Source organism: Pelecanus crispus, chromosome 15 (assembly GCF_030463565.1).
Source record: "Pelecanus crispus isolate bPelCri1 chromosome 15, bPelCri1.pri, whole genome shotgun sequence".
NCBI classification, from domain to species: domain Eukaryota; kingdom Metazoa; phylum Chordata; class Aves; order Pelecaniformes; family Pelecanidae; genus Pelecanus; species Pelecanus crispus.
In genome coordinates, this window is record NC_134657.1 from 6,942,360 (window position 1) to 6,961,948 (window position 19,589).

At 43.8% G+C, this 19,589-nt stretch overlaps 1 protein-coding gene across 1 annotated transcript; it reads right to left on the reverse strand.

The window, feature by feature from the left end:
* Positions 1-10,797: 10,797 nt before the first annotated feature.
* On the reverse strand, positions 10,798-19,333 carry TNFRSF18 (TNF receptor superfamily member 18). Its single transcript, XM_075721589.1, is given in 7 exon segments — positions 10,798-11,418; positions 11,420-11,538; positions 11,818-11,958; positions 14,890-14,978; positions 15,482-15,569; positions 16,095-16,229; positions 18,544-19,333. Coding segments are annotated over 7 exon segments (789 nt in total). The 5' UTR covers positions 18,719-19,333; the 3' UTR covers positions 10,798-11,376.
* Between the last annotated feature and the right edge of the window lie 256 nt (positions 19,334-19,589).

Consider the following 19,589-nt stretch of genomic DNA (forward strand, 5'->3'; position numbering starts at 1 on the left):
CAGGAGCTCGTTTCCTCATGAGATATCAAAGCACAGGTGGAACGTGGCTACAGAGATGACGAATGACAGAGCGGAGGGGCAGCACACAGAACTCACCCACGAGGCTCAAGGGCAGATCGCAACGGTCCTTCCTCAGACCCCGGGGTTCTGTGTTTCTTTGCACAGGGTCCATGATAGAATCCAGGCTCGTTTGCTGCCAGAATTTAGCTGACTTCGACACGTGTGTTCAACACCTTCAGCACCAAATCAAGATGGCAACTGCTTACTGCCCAGTCCCAACAATAATATCTCTTCTGGTGAGTCAATGCAGAAGAGATGTAAATGGAATGGGATGAAAACAGGAAACAGTGGCAGCTTGGAAAGCGGACAGGGATTTTCAGGGATTTTTCACAATGCAGGCTGGAAACGAACAGGAGTGTTACTTGAGGATGCTGTTCTAGGCTATGGCAAGTAAACTTGCTACACACAAATTTGCAACTGCTACTCTACGCTCATGAGAGATTTTAGAAAAATTACTGATCGTTTCTGTTCCTGGGTTGTAACTACTACACTGGTTAAAAAAAAAAAAAATTCCTCTTAGGTACAGTCACAAAATAAAGACTTTTTGATACATGCTGACTGTCGCACAAGCGACACACTACACACTGCAACATCCACAGGGGTCACAAGATGGCAGAATTACACTGCCATTGGAAACACCCATGGAGCGAACACACATACAGCAACTCAAGGAATCCTCCCAGAGCTTTTGCCCCTGTCGTGGTACGCTCAGATTTCTAAAGGGTGAGTCAACTGGAAAACCAGCTTGTCATTCCCCCCTCCCTAGTGTTACTGACTAACGGTTCTGCTTTTTTTAAGAAAAGCAGAACTGTTAGTAACTTTTTAAAAACAAACAAACTTGCCCCTCTTTTAAACATCCACTCTGCTGTCCTTGACGCCTAGCATGGCATGGACTCCAGGGCAACGCTGTACCGCAGTTCCATGGCTAAGGGCATGCTTGTCTTCAGTTTGGGGGGAGAAAGGGCAACCCAGTCTACCCACCCTTAAGAGCTGCTGATTTCTGACGTTCCCTACAATTCACGTAATTTTTTGTAGCTAGTGGATACAAGCTAATTTTCCAGTAGTTAGCTCAGGTGGTCCTGCTCGAAGGATTTAATATCAATTGCAGCAATCCAGCCAGGACTCAGCGTAGCCGTGCATACCATCAGCCCTCGCTGAAGCCCACTCCCCTGTTAGCTGGACAGCACCACTTTGAAGGAAAAGGAAAATATCCCCCAATAAAAGGACCTGAATGCCAAGCCCAAAGTGCTTTGAACTAAGATGAAAGTCAAATTCAAACCAAATCAGTGTCTCAAACAACCTCTTCTGAGGGGGAGAACGAAAATGAGACCTTTCCCTTTTACTAGCTGAAGCTGTTTTGTTGTCTCAGCTGCTGCTCATGAAACCACAGTAACACATGATTTTGTTCAAGTAGGTACGAAACCTACAGCAAAGCAGGAACTTCATCATGGGTTTCCCAGTTTCCAAGCATATGTCCTAAATACCTTTCTTTTACCACTCTATAACCCTGAAAAGCATCATACTTGTAGTTTTAGCTCATTTTGCTCTGTCTCAAAAAAAAAAAAAAGAGGTGCCGTGTGATGAACAGTGGAAGAAAAGGGAGCTGATTAGATATCTTTTGTCTAACACCATTCTGAAGTGGGAAGGAAAACCTACTCAGCATCTGGGAAGGATGCAGTATTTGGCCACGGTGCAAGTGGCTAGTGGCAATGGCTCCAAGGGGGCAATGTGCAATGTACACTACTCTGACATGTGGGTGGCTTTAAGAAGAATGGAAGCAGTTGAGAGTTTAGGCTGACATGGAACTGATGCTTAAAGAAAAGAAAAAGAAAAAGGCTAAAGGTTAATGATGTCAAAGTCCCACAGTATTAAAGAGACAAAAGGAAATACAGCTGTATTTCTGAAAGCTGCTTCTGACAATGTGTCCAAACAGTCGCGCTCCACTTCCAAGGGAGTAGAGCTGGGAGGGACAGTCCACCCCCTTCCAATCACACAGCAAGATCAACATTTTCTAAACATTTCCTTGCAGATGTGTGCCTGACCCATTCTAAAAAAAAACCTCACCACTTTGTGATATCCTATCAGCTGTCTAAGCAATGAATATCCAACCTGAATAAGAAATACAAAGAGCAGTATCCGTGGCTGGCACAGGAGCAGCTGGGTGCTGCAGACAGTTCTGAGTTTTGGTGTGTTGTCATAGTCATTAAACTTCATATTCTGCCTTTGACTGAGACAGATCCACTGAGTGGAAGTTACTGAACGTTTTTGCTGTCTCTAAGATGCCTCTTTTCCACAGGACTCTGAGGAAAGACTGCTGATCCTGTTTCCCGGAGATCTGCTCTTCCTCTCTGTGGGTGAGGACAGAACTGCAACCACATGCAAGATAACAGAGGAAATACTGGTCAAAGAAGTGAAGAACTAAAAGGAGCTGGAGCTAGTGAGCAGCACTGGGTGATGAAAATGTCTGAATAGCAAGGAGAACAGGGAGGAGCCGAAGGAAAAGCACCTTTTTTCTTTTCTTGTTTGAAGGGAAAACTCCCCCTAACTGGAATCCAGGCAAAGGAGAAATCTGCTATGCTGGGCAGGTTACAGTTTGAAATGACAGGTATGTAATTGAAAAAGAAAGATGAGAGCTATGAAACACAAGAGGTTCTGTCTGAACATAGGGAAACAGTTTTTTACCGTGAGGGTGACTGAGCACTGGGACAGGTTGCTCAAAGAGGTTGGGGAGTCTCCAGCCTTGGAGATACTCAAAGGCTGCCTGGACATGGTCCTGGGCAACCGGCTCTGGGTGGCCCTGCTTGAGCAGGAGGGTTGGACCAGGTGACGTCCAAAGGTCCCTTCCAACCTCAACCATTCTTTGAGTCTAATGAGAAACTGAGCAACACTGGCTTGCCTTGAGGGCAGATTATCTTGTGAGGTTGTCGTCCCACAAGGGAGAGTCCCTGTGAGTTTCCTTGCTATAGGCTAATAAACTGTGTGCCATGGCAAACTTTGCACACTTTTCCATCACCAAACTGTTCCCTGCTAATGTCTTGCAGGAAGCCTGACAGAACCAATCCTCATCACCTGTTCCACAGCAGAGGATTATGAAAAATGCCTCTTCTACCCACAGAAGGTATTTTTCAGAGAACTTTACAGCAGCAGTATCTCTTTTCAAGCCTGGGATTTTCCCAGCCATAGATTCATCTAAGATCTACCATCCTCCCAACTTTTCTTCTCCTTTTCCACAGAATACTCACCTGAGTAGGGTGTTGTCTTCAAGACTATCTTTCTCCGATAAGAGCCATCCATTTGGCCAGTGAAATATCAGTGGGTATTTAAAAAAAGAAAAACATTCCATCAGCAGGGGTTGAATTTGGGTCCTCTTAGGCAAAACACCTACCTACTCTAGGACTGAAAGACTGATACCTAAGTATTCAACTAGCACTGATTTAAATGGAAATTACATACTGAAATAAGCAGAACTACTGAGGGGTGGAGGCAGGCCATTTAATGAAGCTAGAGAGAAACATTATGTCACGCTACCTCCCAAAAAAACCATGATTGCACTACCAGCTTATGACCTAGTTCCCTGGAAGTTATACCCATGTAAACAGGAGTTAGTTCCAAGTAGGTCCTTCAAAACAGGACCTTATCTAGGTTCTAGTTTTCAATCATTTGTTGTTGGCCAGCACATACAGCACACCCTACACAGCGGATAACCCTATCTGGGCTCAGAGGAGAGAAAGGTGAAACAGGAGTGGATGTTTTAAAAGCAGAAGCAATGTTGGGCTCTGAGTATTTATTAATCAATATGGCTATGCTATAGTTGAGCATGGGTGTGTTTATCTAGTGTGTAAATTCTTGGCAGAGTTAGGATATTCACGTGCTGAAAATAGCTTCCAGCCAGAGAAAATCCTTGATCCTCTGACTCTCCAGCCAATCACACCTAAGAAATCCCAGCCACATCAGTAGGACATTAGCATGCAATGACAAGAAGGAGGTATGTTGAATACGATCCCAACAGAAATTGAAGAAACTGCAAAAATGAGTAAGAATAGACTGGAAATTGGAAACCAAGCTTCTTTCAGACTGGGAGGTGAATAAGGATCTGCAGACGAACTGTTCTCCACTGGCTGCTGTTTTGAATGGGCCACTGCAATCAGTATAGGATCTTGTGATTCTGACCTCAGCTGTACATATGCCTCAAGGAGAAATTTTTTTCAATTTTCTTACTATATTTATTGCCTGATTCTTATCAGAAAAAGAAACATTGTAAAATACTGTGTAAATACTACTAATAAAACCCATTTACCTGAGCCTAAACCATGTGTAGAAAGCAGCATTCAGGTGACTTGGTTTGGAGAATCATTGCCTTCCTTTGAAATAGCAGGCATAGTGCAACTCTTGATGGTGAACAGCCCCTTTTCTATAGCTTTTCTTTCCTGCCCAAATCAAGAAGAAATGTTAATCCTGGAAGTTTTCGCAAACCAAAAATTGTTTCCCCAAATATTCATTGCTGTCTTCTGCCCTCTAATAAGAACAACCCAAAACCCTCCAGCTTGAATCAAATCTATGCATTTTGAGGATTTCAAAATATTTCATTTGGATTTTGAACACCTTAAGAATTTTTCCCCACTCTACATATATGCAGCACTGAAAATGCAGCATTGCCACAAACCAACCAAGCATTTAATTTCAAACAGTTCTCAGTTACGTGTAGGTTAATCATCCAGGCTGCATCCATGGTATAGCTGCAAAGTCACCTGAACAAGCTTTGTGTGGTCCCATGGTCCCTGATCTATCCCAATTTTTCCTTTATGCAGCCTACACTGGCCACATGTAAATCAAGGAAACAGACAGCTGCGTATACTGCAAAAAACTATTTCAACAATGTTAGAAGAAAATAACAAAGGTACGCCCACAAGCACCATAAATTTTGAGTCTCTTTTCCTGAGGCTTTTAAGAACGGAACACCTCTGCCAGGTTGGGCTGAAACTAGGCAGTAAGTTGAAAAGTTATCTGGAAAAACAGGTGTGTAATCACACAATTGCTTCATTTCCCCTTCCCTGGGAAAGGAGGCAAAAAGAATCAAGGACAGGAAGTCCTGTGAAAATATTGTTTTACCTTCTTCAGTTTCAAAACACTAATAAATTGCAGGAAACATGAGCAGATGTGGTAGCATAACAAAACACTGTCTGCACATATCCTTAGTTGCCTTCTGTTTGAGCAAAACCTCTAGTATGAGAAAAGCTGTTTCAATACCTCAAGCATTTCTCTTATCCTGTTACACTTTCACTCTTTTTTGCAGCTAAAAGATAAGAAATCCCCAGAGCTCACTGGGGCCCCAAACTCCCATGATCATTATTCATGTATGTAAGTGAATGACTATATAAAAAGGTATCACCTTGTTCTCCTAACTGCTACCCTGCATCTCCTAAAACTGTGTGGGAAGGTCTTTATCTGATTCTGAACAGCAAGCCACTTCTAAGCATCCAACGTTCATAGAATCATAGAACGCTTTGGGTGGGAAGGGACCTTTAGAGGCCACCCAGCCCAGCCCCTGCAGCGACAGGGACAGCTTTAACCAGAGCAGGGTGCTCACAGCCCCGGCCAACCTGGCCTGGGATGTTTCCAGGGATGGGGCCAAAGTTTAAAACTTTGTCTTAACAGTCTGAAGTTTCTTAAACATTTACACGTGGAGAAAATCCTGAAGAACTGTAGATCCAGAAGAACTTTTTTTATTAAACTTTTGGAGAAGGTGCACAAAAACAAAGGTAGGAAGATAACTCCTCTCCTCTACTGGGTTCCACTTCCCTGCCCTGAAATTTTGCCATCATACCTTTTTCATTTTAGAAGTCAAAATTCAAGAATACACATCCAGATTAGAAGCAAAAAACGCTAAACGGTAACACTGGATCTGGCATCAGGAAAATAATATGCATTACTCGGGGAAAAGCTGCTAAATTTGTTTCTAGGTCACTGGAAGATCCCAGAACTCAGAGCCATCGGAGGTTTCCCTCCTGGAGGCCAGTTTCAATTCTCACTACGCCAGCCACTTCCCCTTTTCCCAGGGACAGGCAAGGGAGCCTCAGGCACAGCTAAGTGATGTCAGCTTCTAAGAAATCACAAAACGTGTTAGGTTAGTGGCTTCCTAAAATTTGTCAGTGGTGTTCCTTTCTAAGTACTATTAAAGCATATCTGCTAAAAGAGCTGGCTCTTAAGATGGTGTAAGATTTTGCCGACCGGCTGCGAGACACTCAACACCTCCTGGCAGCTTGTGAGGCTGTCTCAAGTAGAATGGAAAGTAGAATGAAAAGGCACACTTTTCAGCGTGTAGGAGACGACTTCCATCTCTGTTGTATAACCAGAATTGTTCCAGAAATTTCTTAGTTAAGTGCTATCTGCTTTTCAGAATCCTCACTCATACGTAGGCTGCGGCAGGACACATCTGTGCGCAACACCGTTTTTATCTCCCATCTCCTCAACAAACAAAGGCAACGGCGCTGGCCGCACAGGACAGGCTGACAGCCAGGCAAACCCTGTGAAATGCTACTGCAGTTGTACCGGGAGCAGGCAGCCTGCCTCCGTGGAGCAGAAGGGGTGCAGGGACATCACTCAGCCTCACAGACAGACAGACACCGCCACCAAATCCAACCCCTAGACGCTACTGGAGAGTGGCTTCTCTTACAGCCCAAGACGGACACCGCCAGCAGAGCTCCACGTCAGCAGCCACCCCAGAGCCAGGGCTGAGCAGCGTTACCCGACGGGCACCCAGCCCACACCTGCCGTGGGGGACAGACGGGGCCCTGAGAGCAGCAGCTACCTCTCTCCTTGGCTGCTTGGCAGCACAAACCCGGCTCCCATCCCCGGCTCTGATGCTCAGCCATGGCTGTAACGGAGCGATCCACATCCTTACCTACAAAATACGTACCTAAGAAAGATTCCTGCTAAATGGCAACAAGTCTTTACTCATCACTGGCAGCTCAAGAACTTTTTTTACAATCAGATGCATCAGCTCATAGGAGAACTCAAAGACAAGCTTAAGATAAAAGTGCTGGACAACTCCTAATAAAACAAGGACTAAGTGCTACCAACCCCCACAAAAATTTGCATTTTTTTCCATAAACATGAAATATACCTTTTAAGGTTCACCTACATATAGTGTAAAACTTACTATGCCCTCAGTTAAGCCATAATCTGATGTTGTCGTTTTGGAGTCTGCATTGTTAGCCTTTTTGTTAGCACTGTCAAGGAACTTTTTTTGGGTTTTTAGATATCACCATATATCATATTTTAACTATTTACTCATGACAATAGTGTTAATGAAACATTGTATTTCTAAATCTGCTTGATCACTTAGCCTCCAGAAACTTTTGTATATTTTTCAGGGATATTTTATTTTCTCTTTTGAAAAGAGATTAAAGGGAAAAAAATTGTTACAGACATTTAATTGGATGTAAATTATTTGAGGGAGAAGCTTTTTTAACGTACAGTCCTATACAGAAGTCAAGCTGAAGTTCAAATCAGAACTTGAAAAAGCCCATAAACTCTGGGATTTGAACTGAATACTCAGCCATGATCTGATTCAAATATTACAGTAATTGCACACTGATAAAATAAAGCTATTGTTCTTTCTGAATGGAAACTTAAATATAGTGTTTTCTTACAAATTCACCGTTCTGAGCCAATAGCTTTCATTTCCTTTGATGCAAGAACAGCTCTTTTACTGAAATTCTCCAGGGCTTCAATGATTCACACTTTGGGTTTTTCCCTCTGAATTGGAGCTTTAAGAAGTCAGGAAATTGGTTGCTTTTCCCATCAATAAGCAGCTGTAAAGTCAGGTGGTTAGGTAAGCAGGAAGTGGAACTGTTCTTCAAGGTAGGCATATAGAAACCCAAAAGGCCACTGTGCAAATTTCCAATGAATAATATGGCTCTGTACATCGTGTTTCAGTATTAACTGGCAGTAGTGTCGGCTGTTCAACACCCACAGCCCAGAAAGTCTTACACACCTCACCAAGATTTGCCGCATATCGCCAGAGGCACAGGCTTCCACTAGACACTCAAACTTCTCATTCCGCCAATAGTAAGCTCTGTTGAATTTTTTTGCCCAAAATGTTGCTGCTTTTCTGCCATTGTCAGGAACGGAAAAAATTGTCAGCCACAGTTTCCTGCTATTTTGGTAGTGGGTAGGTGAAAAGCTGGTTTAGCCAGCAGCCAGGAAACGTTAAACCACTTGCTTAAAAAGGGAAAAAAGTGCAAGTGCACCACTCTAAAATTCAGTGATACAAGAGTTTGGTTGGGGATAGATTGCTGAAATAGCCAGACTTCTGTAAGGGAGGGGAAATGAATTGGGGAAGTAAAACAAGTGTGCTCACGAACAATGGGACAACCTAAAGAATAAAACCCTTCCTTTCCAATTTGCTTAATTATATCACATAGGCACTTCACTCAATTTTCAAGTTTATTTTACCTTTACAAAAGGTCACAATCAGAAATCTTGTTGAGAACATTTGAAAAAAAAGAAGGGTCAATACAGAGCTGAGAATAAACAAGGCCAACATAGAAGGAGCTGTAAGAAGTGTCTTTACTAACTGGTGTTTAGACTTCCGAATATATTAAATCCCACAGTGAAATTGCTTACAAGGCAGAGACAGTCTTACACTTTAAAAAAGTTACCCTATTCAATCCAATCCAATGCTTTCCCCTTTCCTTGGCTGAATCTCCAGTTCACCTCAATTAAGAATCTGCACATTTCCTAAAGCAATGGAGGAAACCCCTCTCTTTTTAAGTGAATTTCACATAGGGATACCTATGGGAAAAATTCACAGCAACACAAGGATTAACAGTAAGAGGATCGAAGAAGACAAAAATACGTTGAAAGTACTAATTATGTCTCACAACATCCTTTTAGGGTTGAGAAGTATCACTGCTCTCATTCTACATGAAGGGGAAGAAGCTAAGGTATATGGATGTCAGCTGCAGTAAATACAGTAACAGAGAAGTTAGAAGATTAAGACTATGACTGTGGAGCAATACATTATAGTGAAGGGATAACCCTTTGCACTTCATTTTCCCTTACAGTAATTTCACCCAGTCACAAGATTCCATAATGCACCAAAACAAAAAAAAAGCAAAAAAGCAAAAAAGACAGGATGACTCCTCTTGACATAACCGCTGAAGAAATGTCCAGCAATAAAACCATGTCCATGAATCATAAAATAAATCCTTCAGCTTCATTCAAGCTTGCCAAAACCTCCTCCAGAGAAGGCTTCAAGAAACACCAACTGGAATGAGCTTAGAGAGAGAGGCTAAGAGGTCTCAAAAACAGAGCCTCTGAAGGAGGATAAGAGCCTAGAGAAATCAAGGACAGATGATAGCTTCTGAACGCTTAAAACGATGCTGAAGAGTTCAGTTCTTCCTCATAATCATAATGGATAATATAAATTTTAACTAACAAAATCTCTCTCCTCTGATTTGAAATCAGTCACTGGACTGGATTGCCCAGAGAGGTCATGGAGTCACCTCAGTGAAAAGTCCGACAGGTAGATCGCTGTCCAGTCTCACCAAGCCTGCCCTGGAGCAGAGGCTATGTGACTGGCTTACCAAGGCAATAACCTGTCCCACCTCTTAGCATTCTCTGTTCAAGTGCTTTTGCAACACACATCTGTGGAGGCAATAACTTCTCCTCTGCAGCTATTGTAATTTCACAGAGCCCTACTTAAAACGGCATGTCATTCAGACCTGGAATAACCCCCTCTGAGTATTTAGTAAGGTGATTAACCGGAATTTCATTATTCTGTTAGGATTTAATTTAGAAGCCCTGTACTGTTTACATTATCTGTAAGAAATCATGTGGAAGCTAATGTAATGCCTGTACTGTGAGGTATTTATAACCTTTCAGATGAAGGCTGAGTCAAAACTCATTTTTGCCCAGAGCTGATTCAGTTGTAAAAGAGTCTACTCCAAGCAGCTTTCACCAGAAGGCCAAACCAGCAGGCATCTAGAGCTTTGAACATATTACTGCAGTCATATAACACAAAAACAATTATGTAAAAAAGACACGCGAGTTTTAACCAGTTGAAGCCACAGGCTAGATTCTTATTTGAAATCGGTGTCAATTCACAGAAAGCAACCAACTCCAGCTGAAACCCTGCCCCTTTAAATGCAGGCAAAACAATTAATTCTAGCCACGTTAGAGCTCTATGAAACCGGAATAGCACTAACCTAACACACAAAAAAAGTCCTCCATGGTACAACTTTCAGTAAGGAGAACATCTTTCAGCTGATGATCAAGTCACTGGAGCTATGCTGGTGTACATCAGCAGATGCTCTGGTTCTTTTTCTTCTAGGGTGGGGAGAAAAAAAGGTATCAAGAACAAAAGTTGGGCTTTTCTCTGTTTTCCACAGTCTTTTCAAACTCTGTAAACTAGGTGAGAAGAGAGCATTAAACCAAAATTCTTTCTCCAGACAGCGTGATCCTCATTTGAGCCTTTCAGAAGTCTCCCTTTTGTAATTCAGTATTCCAGGCACCAAGAATTGCTGACTTAGAGAGGAGAAGGAGGATAAACGTTACTCCCCTCTTCCCCTAGTTTCCCTGGAGGGGATGAGAAAAAAAAGGAAAAATCTCTGCAAGCACAACTGATGTGGCCATGGCAGTCTCACACCAGCACCTCTGGGCACTGAGACTGGCCCAGCCAACACCTGCTGTCGGGACTGGAGAGGAGAGCGTTTAATGGATTAAGAGTAAGGGCCCTTTGCTGCATAGCAAAGAGGGCAATTTGGCAGGAGTGAAAAGCACTGCCTGCTTAGAGAAGAGCAGTAGATATGGTTGCTAGGCACGATGCCTTATTCCCTTAATATGAGCACCAGGACACATCTTGGAAATACCGATAGCGTGCAAAGGCTGTGAGAGTGCCGTACAGGTACCACTGGATTTCCTGTAGCACTGAAGGGACCGACGCCTTCCACATGCGTATCAATCCCTGGGAGCACCACAGATACACGCGTAGAAGATGCAAAGGGGAATAATGACAAGAAGGCTCCCTGGTCCCAAACAAAGTTGAAAAGAGCATCAACGGAAAAAAAAAACCCAACAACCGAGGAAACTTGCACAATGCAATGCAGCTGAAGTGAATGTCAGCCTGACTTAGCAGTTTTTCTGTTTCTAAATGCTAGGTTTGTTGAGATGAAACGAAGTCAAACTCCCCCCAAACCCATTCCTTTTTGCTATGTATATAATGATGCTTTACGCAGCCAGCCCCTCCCGTCTTTTTTTTTTTTTTTTTTGAAAAGCTGAGCTCAGCTCCCCATTCTCACAGCGCATTGCCATTTATCTGTTTTCATTGTAGACTCTGAGGGTGGAAATAGCAAGGTTTTTCTTCTGGTATTTTGTCTCCATGTTCTTCTTCTGGAAACTGGCAGCTGTAAGTCTCTTCTCTATGGTGTGACAGTTGCGGAGCCCCCAGCGGCCTAGGGCAGTTACGTTCCAGATCTGCAGTGAGAATAAGCAAAAGCACTGCACATGCAAGAGGTCTTCATACATGTCAGTTAGCTGCCCATCACCTTTACCAATACAGGCTCTCTCTGAGGAAAGGACAACGATACAGGTGATGCACTGCATCTTAGTGAAACTATTAACCTGCCCAAAATCAGAGTAAATCCATATTTATTCTATTTATTCAACTTAACATATTCCATTCTGAATCTGGATCAATGGACACATTTTTTTGCCACTGATAAGCTACGCAGAAGTCCACAAAGATGCACTTACTGTCAGTTGTGTGGTATTTTTCTTTCTTCAGTGACCATATGCAGAAATGCAAGAAGAAGGTCAGCAAGATGAGAACAAATACAGCCACTGCAGTAAGGATGGCCAGGATGGTGTTATATAGAGGGTCATTCATAATAGGAGCTGCAATTAAATATATTTAATAAAGGTTAAGAAATTATGTACCCAGACTATTGTTAAAGGAAAGGCAGTTCTTCCGAGGGAATTTAGAGATTGATTTCCTCTTTCTGTGGAAAATAATTTTCCAAGGAAAAAAACCAGTGCGGGTATTAACAATAAAACTGAGATGCTCCGAGTCAAGGGTGCAATAGATCATTGCCTGTGGTAAGAAGCATTCATGCAAAAAACCCACATGCCTGATCTCTTCATTGTTCAATGTCTCTCCTCTCTCTTGCAGCTATCACTTGTTCCATCTACTCTGTTTTGGTTTTTGCTCTTTGAGGGGATTTGGGTTCAATGTTTCCCTGAATACCACTACAACAAGTCAAATTTTCATGCTTGTGTCTGCCTCATGGAAGTTAAAAGTAGCACCTTTCTGCCATCTGTCGCAGCAGAACTAACAATTTCTCTGAATGAAGGGCCCAGAACTGAAAGGCACCAATTCATTGCAGGGACAAGGGTCGGGGGAATCATAGAATCATGGAATGCTTTGGGTTGGAAGGGACCTTTAGAGGCCACCCAGCCCAACCCCTGCAGTGACAGGGACAGCTTTAACCAGAGCAGGGTGCTCACAGCCCCAGCCAACCTGGCCTGGGATGTTCCCAGGGATGGGGCCTCCACCGCCTCTCTGGGCAACCCCTTCCAGTGCCTCACCACCCTCACTGTAAAAAATTTCTTCCTTATATCCAGTCTAAATCTATTCTTCTTTAGTCTAAACCCATTACTCCTTGTCCTGTCACAACAGGCCTTGCTAAAAAGATTGTCCCCATCCTTCCTGTAGGCCCCCTTTAAGCACTGGAAGGCCGCACTAAGGTCTCCCCGCAGCCGTCTCCTCTCCAGGCTGAACAACCCCAACTCTCTCAGCCTGGCCTCGTAGGAGAGGGGCTCCAGATCATTTTTGTGGCCTCCTCTGGACCCACTCGAACAGGTCCATGTCCTTCCTGTGCTGAGGGCTCCAGAGCGGGGCACAGGGCTCCGGGTGAGGTCTCACCAGAGCGGAGCAGAGGGGCAGAATCACCTCCCTCGACCTGCTGGCCACGCTGCTTTTGATGCAGCCCAGGGAAAGGCAGGAGCAGCGCAGCTTGCTGTCTTCAAGATACTCAGTACCTGCAAAGCCTGTACCCACTTATTCCTACATAATCTGATCCATGATAAGACATGAGTTTTCAATTCTGGGTGTTGTGGACTCAACCAATACTTGTAAAGGAACTCGGTGCCGGGAAAGATTATGGAGAGGTTCATATTGAGTGAACTCAACAAGCAAGTGCAGATCAACCAGGGAATCAGGCCCAGCCAGCATGGGTTCATGAAAGGCAGGTCCTGCTTGACCAGCCTGATCTCCTTTTATGACCTGGTGACCTGCCGGGTGGATGAAGGAAAGGCCGTGGACGTCATTTACCTGGACTTTAGCAAAGCTTTTGACACCGTCTCCCACAGCACTCTCCTTGGGAAGCTGGCAACTCATGGCTTGGATGGGTCTACTCTTCGCTGGGTAAAAAACTGGTTGGGTGGCCGAGCCCAGAGAGTTGTGGTGAATGGAGTTAAGTGCAGTTGGCGGCCGGTCACGAGCGGTGTTCCCCAGGGCTCTGTTTTGGGGCCAGCCTTGTTTAATATCTTTATCAATGATCTGGATGAGGGGATTGAGTGCACCCTCAGTAAGTTTGCAGACAACACCAAGTTGGGTGGGAGTGTCGATCTGCTGGAGGGTAGGATGGCCCTGCAGAGGGACCTGGACAGGCTGGACCAATGGGCTGAGGCCAACTGTATGAGGTTTAACAAGGCCAAGTGCCGGGTCCTGCACTTCGGTCACGACAACCCCATGCAGCGCTACAGGCTTGGGGAAGAGTGGCTGGGAAACTGCCTGGCCGGAAAGGACCTGGGGGTGTTGGTTGACAGCCGGCTGAACATGAGCCAGCAGTGTGCCCAGGTGGCCAAGAAGGCCAACAGTACCCTTGTGTCAGGGATAGTGAGGCCAGCAGGAGCAGGGAGGTGATTGTGCCCCTGTACTTGGCACTGGTGAGGCCGCACCTCAAATACGGTGTCCAGTTTTGGGCCCCTCAGTACAAGAAGGACATTGAGGTGCTGGAGCATGTCCAGAGAAGGGCAAGGAAGCTGGGGAAGGGTCTGGAGCACAGGACTGATGGGGAGCAGCTGAGGGAACTGGGGTTGTTTAGTCTGGAGAAGAGGAGGCTGAGGGGAGACCTTATTGCTCTCTACAACTACCTGAAAGGAGGGTGTAGTGAGGGGGGTGTTGGTCTCTTCTCCCAAGCAGTTAGTGATAGGATGAGAGGAAATGGGCTCAAGCTGCACCAGGGGAGGTTTAGATTGGCTATTAGGAAAAATTTCTTCACAGAAAGGGTAGTCAAGCATTGGAACAAGCTGCCCAGAGAGGTGGTGGAGTCCCCATCCCTGGAAGTGTTCAAAAAACAGGTAGACGTGGCACTTTGGGACATGGTTTAGTCTAGTCTACCCTTGACTGGTTTAGTGTGGACTTGGTAATGTTAGGTTTATGGTTGGACTGGATGATCTTAAAGGTCTTTTCCAACCTAAATGATTCTATGATTCTATGATTTTAAGCTATTTTCTTCCTAAGAAAATCTAGCAAATCAGCAAGAGCAGTTCAATGGAAAACTCTAGTTTTGCCAGGTGTGCTCTATTCAAGGACAATTGTTGGGCATTTCTCTACCTTTAATTACTGACAGTGCTCTAATGGTGGAATCTTTGCCCAGGTCAACAATTCTACCTATATTAATATTGCAAGAAACACAACAGTAATTTTCAAAGCAAATTTTCATGATAGCAAGCTCTGGATGATAACTATGCAGCAAGACACCAACTGAAGAAATGTAGAGAAAAGTTATAGGCTCAAAGAAACAAATCATTATGAGAAGGTACCTTGCTCCAAATCTTTAGCAGGGAAACCACATACTGCATTATGTGTACTGTTGCCTTGCTTGATTGTTAGAAACCCAGAACTTTCACAACTAAAAGAAGAATAAGAGTCACATTTAGAATGTCCCTGCCTTTCCCTTTGTTCCTCTCCAGCCTTTCTCTTGGCTCCCTTTCTTCCTTCCCTCCACTCTTTCCACAACTTGTTCCTTTTTTTTCCTTTTTATAGCAGTGCAGGTAAAGTTACGGCTGTTCCCCAACAAGATAACACTACATCACAATTGTTTATGTGCACATTTTTTTTTGTCTCTTTGTTTCAAGTGATGTCCACATTTGGAATAATTTTGTATCAGTTTGAGCCGGACTTGGAAGCAAGTTGAATACACGGCAGTTTGTCTTAAGTTCTGCTTTGAGACTGACTATTTATAAAGCCAAAGGAGAGAGAAATATCATATATTGCTGAATTTAAAAAACTAATCATTTAATCTCATTGGTGATCTGATCTTTGATTCAATTTTATTTTCTAATTTAAGTATTAATCATTTGAGAACTTTATCATGCGTATTTCCAAAGAAGGAAAGTATCAATAAATACATACTCAGTCCAGTTACGGCACCAGCCATTCTTAACATTAGAGTAGGTTCCTGTCTCACATGGTTTACATTTGAATGTGAAGTCTAAAATGCCTACAAGAAAAGAGAACATGAATTATTAGTGGTCAGTGCCTTTACTGAAAGATGGGGATACAACAGATTAGAGCACAATGCATTCCCTCCACACTCTTTCTGCATTATGAATCATTCCCCTGGAGAAACACATAAGCAGTTCTTGCCACCTTTACATTCTGGGAAACGTATGGGCGGACCCCTTACAGGAGAGGTACAGAATAGTCTGATCAGACAGCAGGGGGTGTGAAGTTAAGAGGCAACACAGAGTAAAACAGTCTGCTACAACAGTTCTAGCAGCTTGGAAGAAAAGTAATACTGAAAGTCTGAGCATGAAAGTGAAAGTCTCAAATTTAGGAAGGGAGGAGTTAGAAAATAGGGAAGCAAGGGTTTTAGTCACAGAAGCCACAGTATAAATGCCATTTATCTCTGCATCACGAGCCTTCCCAAAAGCAGGTTATAACAAGTGAAGGAAACTGTCTGCTGCTCAGCCAGCCACTTATATTAAACTCTGTCTTTCAGAGTCATTTGTGTTTCTTTAGTTACCAAGCTTAACCAGCTCCTCGCCTTCTGCACATTCAGGCAGTTTTGAGCAGTAGTGACATGCACTATCAGTACAGCTGTACCCCTGACGACATTTGCAGTCATGGTCCTCAATATTTTGACATGTGCTGTGGTCTCCTGTCAAGAAGAAAGAAGTTAGACTTGCCTTTGTCATAGAGGCCAGAAATTAACTTAATCATTAGTTTTACTGGCTGACACAGGTGAAATATGTGGTGGAAAAAATGGATACCAGAAAGATGTCACACCCATGCATACTCCATAAAGTTTAGAATACTCCAATTCAGCGCCACTCAGATTTTTACACCATGGTTATCTGAGCACTGCATGAGTTAACCACTATAACCCTTCTCTCTTATCTGGAATACCAGTGTAGGTCATGGTAGACAGAAGTAAGGCAGCAGGTTTGCTTTACTACATTGTACAGATTTAGCCACTGTGGGGTGAGGAAGGCACTACCAGCGCCCCAAAGAAGCACTACACATTAACCAGCCATCCAGTCAGCTCTCAGGATGCTGCCAGAACTCTTCTCAGGCTCAGTCGTGTTAGAGGAGGGATGCCCAAAAGATCCTTGGCCAGCGAAGCTAGAGCTCCTTTTCCACGCCTTTCCTAACAGCAGCAGCTGCTTCCTACACTCTGTTGGCAGAAGTGGGTCTAAATCCAAGCCATAAAACCAGCGCCCTTCCTACCCTCTGTCTATTTCTAGAGGAGTTCTGTTGTGAACTTTGCTTGCACTCAAAAAGTATCATCTCTAATTCTGAGAGGCCTCTGGCTTCATGAAAGCAAAGGCTTGATCTCTACACTGATCCCATCAGTAAATGGTATCAAGCAGTCCTTCAGGCAGTTGGAGACCAGTTAGAGAAAAAGTGCTGTTCAACCAGGAAGCCGTATAACCTTAAAGAAAAAAAAATATAGACGGAAATGCTGGCTAGTTCAATAGTGTGCTTAAAACCCCACAGTGAGTAGCAAAGATCAAGCAAAGATTATTTGCTGAGGTTGGTGATGCACAGGGTCACCGGGAAACTGCCTACATCTTCCTCTGCCCACTGGCCTCCTCTTACTGGCCTTCAAAACTTCAGTGAAGTCTGGTAGCAAAAAGGAAACAGCTTGGGGATGCTTCTTTCTGTGTATCACTAGTGGGTGATTCTGGAGTTGATCCCACCAAGCAATGACTCTCCTACCTCATGCTGAATGACTTTATCTCAGTGGGAAGGGAAATACCCTGGTGTTTTCACACTACTGAGGATGCTATAGCTCTTCACCTATTTATTGCTCATTCCCACAAATCCCATGTGTCTGCTCACTCCTTCCACAGGGAACTCACTGTCCTTGTCATGGGCTGAGGCAGATCTATTCAAGCGAATAGGTGGGAGGCTGACTCCTACCTAGGCACCAACGGAAGATGTGACTTCTCGGTTAATCCTGTTGCTAACCTGCAGGGCAACAGCACTACCATACTAAAGGCTTCCAGCAACCCTGTTTTGGGACCAACAGAAAAGAAAGGTGCATTCCTTGCTGTAGGTCATACAGACAGCTGCATGTTCTCTCCTGTTCAGCTCTGGCTACCATTAGGGACAGCACTAAATTCAGAAGAATAGTATGATTGTTGCTGGGACCACGGAAGAGGCCATTAGAATCACCTGTTCTGTCCTTCAGCCCAACAGGCACAGAAATGTCACACAGTAAGTCCTGCAGCTAGCCTGTTCCACCTCTAGTGCCTTCATCTGACTTAATCATAGAATCATAGAACCGTTTAGGTTGGAAAAGACCTTTAAGATCATCCAGTCCAACCATTAACCTACAAATTACCTAAACCATTAACCTAAAATTACAGACAAGTGAGAATCCATTACCATCTCACCACCATCCTAAGATCAGGCAAGGATACAAGTTAGAACAGGCTGTTGAAACTAATGATCACCTGAGACCTTGTCTGCATTTACTTCTGGGACAAGCACAGGTTAGTGGAATAGAGAGACTGAAGTGGGATGCTTCCTACTCTTTAGGACCACAAATTGCAAAGAACAGCATTACAGACAGCATCACTCCCTGTATTCCCTCTGAAGTCTGAATGGCACAGACAAACTTTGAAATCGTTTGAATGGAACAAGGGCTCAGGATCAGTGTTAAGTGAACACCTTCCTTCCTAGTGAGCAAGACCAACCCACAGAAACTTAGTTTTCCCTTTCCCACTACAGAGTAGCAAGTATAAGCGTGTAACAAATCTGAAACATGAGTCTACTCTGAAGTTTATAGCTAAGGCACCGTTATGAGTTTAGGAGGCAGGAGGCAATCCCTTGCCATTTTGTTTTGCATAAACACTTACTCAAGATACATTTACATACACACACGCCTGTTTCCCACACTTGATTGCCCTGGCTGACATAAAACAATATTGACAAACAGAAAGAAGACAGACACATCATTCCCTTACCTGTGTTTGAGATGCATTTGGGGCAGCATTTCTTTTCATCTTTACTGATTATCCTCAGTTCACCATTCTGGCAGTCTGTTGCCAGAGTTTGCTGTGTCCATTGCCATAGGCATACCACCAGCAGCAAGCAAGCTCGCATCTTGAGGTGACCAACTTCACTTGTCTGTTCAGTCATGTCTCGAGCTATACAACCCAAAAGCACGCTAGGGTGGGCTTGTATCACGACTTTCCTGCAAAAGTACTCTTTCGCCTGACACTGTGGGAAGGCACTGTGCTTTTTGTGGCTGCACTGTTCCTGTTTCTTTCGGGGCGGGGAAAAGATTTTATTTTACGTCATCCAATTCTTAAACAAGCAGCGCTAAGCAACCATGCAGCAAGAATGTAACGTCGTGTAATTTGATTTTTCAAAGGATTTTGCAAGTTGATATACAATTGAAAATTAATGCAAATTAAATTAGTGTGTGAACTTCAGCGCTCTTTAGACTATCTCATTCTGACTTAGAGTTCCTAATGAATCTAGAAATGTTCACGGATTTAACTATCAGACTGCAATGTATAGTAAGTCCATCCATCCATTCAGATTCTCTGATTCTGAATCTGTTAATTATTTTCACCTTCCTTCACTCTGGATCAGAAGACTCTTGAATTATTTTCCAGAGCCAATGTAACTCCATATGGATACCATGAAACCAAGTGAAAGAATACTGTCTTCCCCACAGGCTGCAAAATCAGCCCCGGTTCCAAAACTGAAAGCGGCTGCAATGGGCTCTTTAGAGCCACGTACAGCTCCTCAGACCCCCAGGCCCCTGCAAAACAAAAGACAGCTGCTCAGCAAAATTGTACATAGGCACAGACATGTTGCCTGTAATCATTACCTGCTGCTGGGTTTCAATTCCAAAATGTCTTGCCTTACACAAACGCATATGCAAACTTCCATCTCTGCTTTATGTGTAGACAGCTTGCTTGCTCCCCGCCCCCTGCTTCTATTTCCACTGTACCCTAGGGTTTGCTTCTATCCCTGTAGCTTGTGGTTGCTTTTATGTGTG